Below are 6000 nucleotides of genomic sequence, written 5' to 3'. Positions count from 1 at the left end.
ACCCTGGCAGGCCTACTCCAAGGGCCTGAGTGTCGGGTATCGGAGCAAGCACCACTCACTTTTCTCAGGGTGACCCCTTCCCCCCAATCCCACTAAGTCTTGTAGTACTTGGTTGTGTCCTATGTGTACCTGCTTCTAAAGTTTGGAACACTGTCTTGCAAATTAAATCTATGGTATCTGCTTAGGCCTGGGACCTGATCTGGCAACGTCACACTTTGTCATTAGGGGAATCAGAAGTGGATAGGAGCGACTTTCCGTCGGTCCCTCTCGCCGTCTCTGGGGCCGGCAAACCTTTCTTGGCATCCGTCCGTTGCGGTGGCGCGGTGGCGCGCACTTCCGCGCCCGGGAAAGCGACAGCTGCTCAGGGAGGGCATTGCTCGCCCCGCCGCCCGCTCCAGCCCAGCAGGCGCGCATAGCCGGAACGCGCACGGGCCCGGCGCGCGCGGGCCGGGGAGCACTCCTCTAGGATCGCGGCTGCGCAGTCGGGCTGCAGCCGGGAAAAGGGGGAGGAGGGTGGAGGAGCTGGAGTAAGGGGAGGGGGAGGAGCGGCGAAGGCGGAAGCCATGTTGGAGTTTCACCCGGAGCGAGGGGCTGCGAGCGTTCTCCTCTCCCTGTGGGTGTGACCCGGGCTTGGCGCGGCGGCGGGCTGCGGGGGCGGGGACGGTTAGCCCGGTCGTCGTCGTCCGCGGCGGCGGCTTGAGGGCAGCGGCGGCCGCAGCGTGGAGCCGGGCGATTGTGACCTCCGGGGGAGCAGGGGGCCGGCCGCGGCTCCCCCTCTCCGTGTGGCCCCCTGAGCGCCCCCCCTCCCCTGCCCGGGAGGGAGGCGGGGGGCACCCGGGCCCGCCATGAACCCCGGCTTCGATCTGTCCCGCCGGAACCCGCAGGAGGACTTCGAGCTGATTCAGCGCATCGGCAGCGGCACATACGGCGACGTCTACAAGGTAAAGGCGAGGGCCGTGCGGCGCGGCGGCCGGGGGTCCCGACCCGCCGCGGGCAGGGCCGGGGCGCAGCGGAGCCCGGGTGTGCTCTCTGCCGGTGGCGCTGGCGCCCGGGAGCCGTGGGGGAGGAGGCGGAGCGGGCGCCCCGGGCTCCGCTGCCCGGGAGCGAACAAAGGGCCAAACGTTTAACCCGGAGTCCTCCGAGTCCTTACCTGAGCCCTCCCTGGACGCGCGTTTCCCGGGAGGCTGGACGGAACCGCAGCTCTGCCCGTCGTAGCGCGGACCCGGGTCCGGCGTCTGTTGCACTGGCAGGGTCGGTGCGACGAAGCGGACAGCAGGGGTTTGGCGTATGTCAAACCTGCGTGCTCCAGACCGACCTGGCTTTATCCGCTGTCGGGTGGGAACTGCTCCCCACCGAGGCCCGGTTGTAGTTATTACACTGGCAACCTCCATTGACAGCCCCTCATTTTTTAGTGTTTAGCATCCGCATACTAGTTTCCTTCAATGTTCTAAGTACCGTTTTTTCTTTTCTCTTTTTTGTAAAAGCGATGTAGTTAGCGTGATATGTATTTTTATTTATTTATTTGGGAAAGAGAAACTGTTTTCTTCAAGTCCAACTAGACTGGGATGCTTTATTAAAAAAAACACTTTTTTCAGTGACCCATAGAATTCATTTTTTTAAAAAACTGAATTGAATACTTCGGAAAAGTACTGATTTGACGAGGTTAAAATTCAAAGCCCATGAGTAAGTAGTACAGCATTCCTGTTGGAGAGGGACCACTTCTAAATGTGGGAGATAAATCACTCTTCCCTGGCCAGCTCAACTCTTGGCCTCGCGGAGGATGCCAAGAAGAGAGGCGAGTGCCAAATGTGGTAGCAGTAGTCTTGATTTAGTTGTGTATCTTCTTACTGGTAACCGAAGTGGAACAACTCCTGATTCACATAACACCTGAGGATGCACAGCTTCATTTGACTTTGGAAAGTTTCGTCTCAACTTTATTTTGCCCACATTTAAGCAGTAGGTTTTTACTTTTACTCCAGTGTCATGCATATTACTTAGATATTTAATATGATGCAGCCAGTATGGTGCATTCGTCTGGTTTTGTGGAGGATTTGCTTTCCACTGTCACTTATCACTTTCCCTATAGACATGTGTATGGTTAACACTCATTCTGCATAGGGTACTGGGCATCACAGCAGTTGGGTTGTATCAGTAAAAGACATATATGTTCCCACTTGGAGTTGATATTATTTTTGGACAGGAACAACATTTAACGATCATTTAAGTAATTATTTTATTGCAGTTTGATTTTGGGTTGCAGAGAAGAGAGGATTAGGATTAGGGTTATGAGAACATGTAGCAGGAGGACCTGATCTCCTTCGGGGAGTCAGAGGCTTTGGGCAGACGCAATGATGCCAGGTAGAGCACATTCTGTGAAGGCTCTGAGGCCGAGAAAAGGATTTAAAAGAATGCCTGTATAACCTGAGCAACCAGAGACAGGATGGCCCTACATCATCATGCTGGCCTCTGAGGTCTTGTAAGGAAGTGGGACTCCTTCTTGGGACACTGGAGAGTGGAATTAAGTTTGGAATTTTAATAGGTCTACCTACTGCATTGTGGGGAGTAGATATTGAAGGGGGAAGAGCAGTTAGGAAGACAATGCAGTGGTTCGGATAAAAATAGCTATTACTGGTTTTGGAGTTAGTGGTGACTAAAAGTTTAAGTGAATGAACCTTGGTTAAGGGAATCCAGTTATAGTCAAATTAAAAGTTAACTAAAACTTTGCTAATGTGTAAGTCTTAGTTGGCAGTGTGTACAGTAAGTTCTTTCTCAGTTCTTTACAAGAATAATTGGCCATGTATTTACTATATTTAGAAAAAACAGCTGTAGTTAAGCCACATGATTAAAAAGTAAACAAATTAAGTCTTGTAATTTCCTAAGGACATCTAAGTGCACTACAGGTATAAGTTGATTAATCTTGTCATCTGTTTAAAAAAATGATAATAAAATTTATTACTTGCCAGGCACTGCTCTGAGATTTTTCCATGTATTAACTTATTTCATTCTCACAACAACCCCTTGAAATAGACACTGTTATTAACTCCATTTTGCAGTTAAACTGAGGCACAGAGATTACAGTAAATTGCTTAAGTTGGTAGGTGGCAAAGCCAAAATTCAAACCAGTTAGCTTTAGAGACTGCATTCTTACCCACTGGGTAGTACTGCTTCTCTAAAGATAGGATATAGGCAGGTGATGTATTACTGAATTTCTAGTGGAGAAACTGAGGCATGCATTTTCTTCAGCATTTCAGCTACAGCCACGCTATGAATTACAGTGGGTCTTTAAGTAGTAGTTGGGATACATAACTCCTGCTATACAGCCAGGCCTCATTGTTTTTGTAGTCTGCCAAGTGGACATCACACAATAGATGTTTGATCCCTGTCTGCTAGATTCTTCCAATAGCAGGGACCCAAAGCAGAAAAAGTCCATGTGGCTTTTGGCATTAGACCTCCTGCTTGCTAAATAACCCACAGTTTAAACTGTTTGTATTTTTGTCTGTAATCATGTTTATGTTATAAAGTAACATTTTTTGTATTTGTTTTGCTGTTTTAGATTTTTCTTATTTATACAAATTGTGTTAATTAGAGGGTTTGTTTTTAAAAGCTAATATATATAATTTGCTCTTTGCAAGCATTTAGGTGCTAAAAATAGAATGATCAGATTAAGTAAATAAGTTTGAGCCCTAACTATTGTCATTCTTAGAAGGTTGGTGTTTTAAGGGATTTTTATTTTGAAAACTATCCTATTGCAGTGTAGTAATACGTTTATTATATTTCAGGTGGCATGGTTTAGTTGAAAAGCATTGACCTAGGAAGTTTCTGAAGATCTGGAACTTATTAACTACGTGGCCTTACAAAATCATTTGGCCTCTCGATTTTGTTGCAAAGTATTACCATGAAATGACCTTCTGCCATGGTGTTAAATAAATGGCTTAAATTCTATTCAACAAGTTAGTTTTTATTTTTCCTAGGCCAAAAAATATAAATATGTATATCCTCTGCACTGTCTTAAAATACAAGGCAATAGTTTTTTGTTTTTGTTTTTTTAAAGGAGTTTTATTTACTTCTAAATGTGGGCTCTATATATCAGTCAGATGAAGTATCTGTAGCAAGTACTACCTAGGGACCTAGGAGTTGACAACTAGAGAGAGCTTTGGTTGGTCCTCAGGAGGCCTATGAAGCCCTCTGAAATGAATAGCCTTAATGTTGTATGTATGTTTTTCTGGAAAGATAACTTAATAGCATTCATTACCTTCGCAAAGAGGTCCATGATCCCCCAAAAAGAAAAGAATGAATGATCTGTAGGTTTGTCTTTTGGAATAGTTTTCTTGGAAAAATTAGGTAGTTCTCTCTCTCTCTCTCTCTTTTTGCCAGATCACATAATTAACATTAATATAATTTTCACATGTATCTATGCTATCTTTTCGCACAAAAATTTTCAGTTTAATTTGTATTATTCCCATCCTTAAAGTCTTCATGTCCTGATCTTTTAGATTTACTGCTAGAGAGAAGCATATCATACTAAAGCTGGAGATACAGTAAAGCAAAGGATATTTAGTTGTTGTTTTGTTTGTTTTAGGTAAGAGGAGAGGAGACAATGAGGCAGACTCCTGCATGTGCCCAGATTGGGATCCATCCTGCACTCATGTCTGGGACTGATGCTCGAGTACTGAGCTATTTTTAGTGCCTGAGGCTGATGTGCTTCAGCTGCCCTGAGCCATGCTTAAACCAGTTGAGCCACTGGCTGCAGAAGGGGAAAAGGGAGTGGGAGGGAAGCAGATAGTCGCTTTTCCTGTGTGCCCTGACTGGGAATTGATCCTGAGACGTCCATATGCTGAGCTCTATCCACTGGCCAGGCCTGCAAAGGATGTTTTCAAGGACCAGTCTTAATGTTTTTCTCAGGAAGTACCTTAACTAGTCTCATGGCTTTAGCCCCATCCCTGTGAATGACTCCCAGATGTCCCCTTGTGTTTTCTCCTGAGCTCTAGCCCACTGTCTTCAGCACACCTTCTCACAGACTACCTCTTCCTCCAAGTGTGTGCCTTTCCTCATACCCCTTTTTGTCAAAAACACCACTAGTGCCTGACCTGTGGTGGCGCAGTGGATAAAGCGTCAACCTAGAAACACTGAGGTTGCCGGTTCAAAACCCTGGGCTTGCCTGGTCAAGGCACATATGGGAGTTGATGCTTCCTGCTCCTCCCCCTTCTCTCTCTCTCTCTCTCTCTCTCTCTCAATCTCTCTCTCTCTCTATCTCCCCCCTCCTCTCTAAAATGAATAAATAAATAAAAATTAAAAAAAAAAAAAAAAAAAAAAACACCACTAGTGACAATTTACTCAAAGCCTTGGAATCATCCTTCATTTCCGGATTGGACTTTGTAGGCATTTTCTTGAGTGTGGCTGAGATGCCGAGGGAAAGCAGTACTGTGAGTGTATGTAAAAGGAATGAGAAGTTCTGTGGTTAAGAAGGCTGTTACACTTTGCTTAACCCAGCAAACTCCAAACTTACTTGACTGTGGGATTCTTTTTCTCTGCAATACCTACTGCTTATCCTTAGAACTAGTTTCTTGCAGAACATGCTTTGGAAATGTTGGTGTTTAGTTTATCTGTGTATGTTTGGAGGCCATTTCCTCTGAAGCAGAGGAGGCAGTGTTGCTAAATTCCGAAGTAGTATTCACATGGTAATCTGTGTAAACAGACTTGGGGTCTGTATGAAAGCTGGCAGCAGAAAAATGGAAGATTGGGCAGTGAAATCAGGAAATTTGTATGTTCAAGTATTTAGTGAGTTATGTATTGGCTTATTTGTAACTGCATCTTTCAAGGTGTTCTGATAATAATCATCAAACACCAATTCTTAGATTAGTGGTTAATAAGAATCTTTCTGGGAAACCCAGTTCTGAAGTCTCACTTCTGATGAGGGACATGAAGACCTTAAGCATCTAGAAAGGAACTGCCAAAGAAAAAAGAAAATACAGTGGTTTGGTGTTAGACTAATTTTTACTT

At 45.5% G+C, this 6000-nt stretch overlaps 1 protein-coding gene across 5 annotated transcripts in view; it reads left to right on the top strand.

Moving 5' to 3' along the window:
* Positions 1-283: 283 nt before the first annotated feature.
* MAP4K3 (mitogen-activated protein kinase kinase kinase kinase 3) overlaps positions 284-6000 on the top strand; it is a 147481-nt gene continuing 141764 nt past the window's right edge. For 2 of the 5 annotated variants that reach the window (XM_066266970.1, XM_066266969.1), the window contains exon 1: positions 289-941. In XM_066266970.1, coding sequence (XP_066123067.1) covers positions 846-941 — 96 coding nt within the window. In that variant the 5' untranslated portion in view covers positions 289-845. Of the gene's footprint in view, positions 942-6000 lie in introns of all 5 variants that reach the window. The other 3 variants (XR_010730273.1, XM_066266968.1, XM_066266967.1) reach the window with 3 other exon arrangements.

This window comes from Saccopteryx bilineata, chromosome 3 (assembly GCF_036850765.1).
Source record: "Saccopteryx bilineata isolate mSacBil1 chromosome 3, mSacBil1_pri_phased_curated, whole genome shotgun sequence".
Classification (NCBI taxonomy): Eukaryota; Metazoa; Chordata; class Mammalia; order Chiroptera; family Emballonuridae; genus Saccopteryx; species Saccopteryx bilineata.
This window is presented reverse-complemented; position numbering and strand designations above follow the sequence as displayed.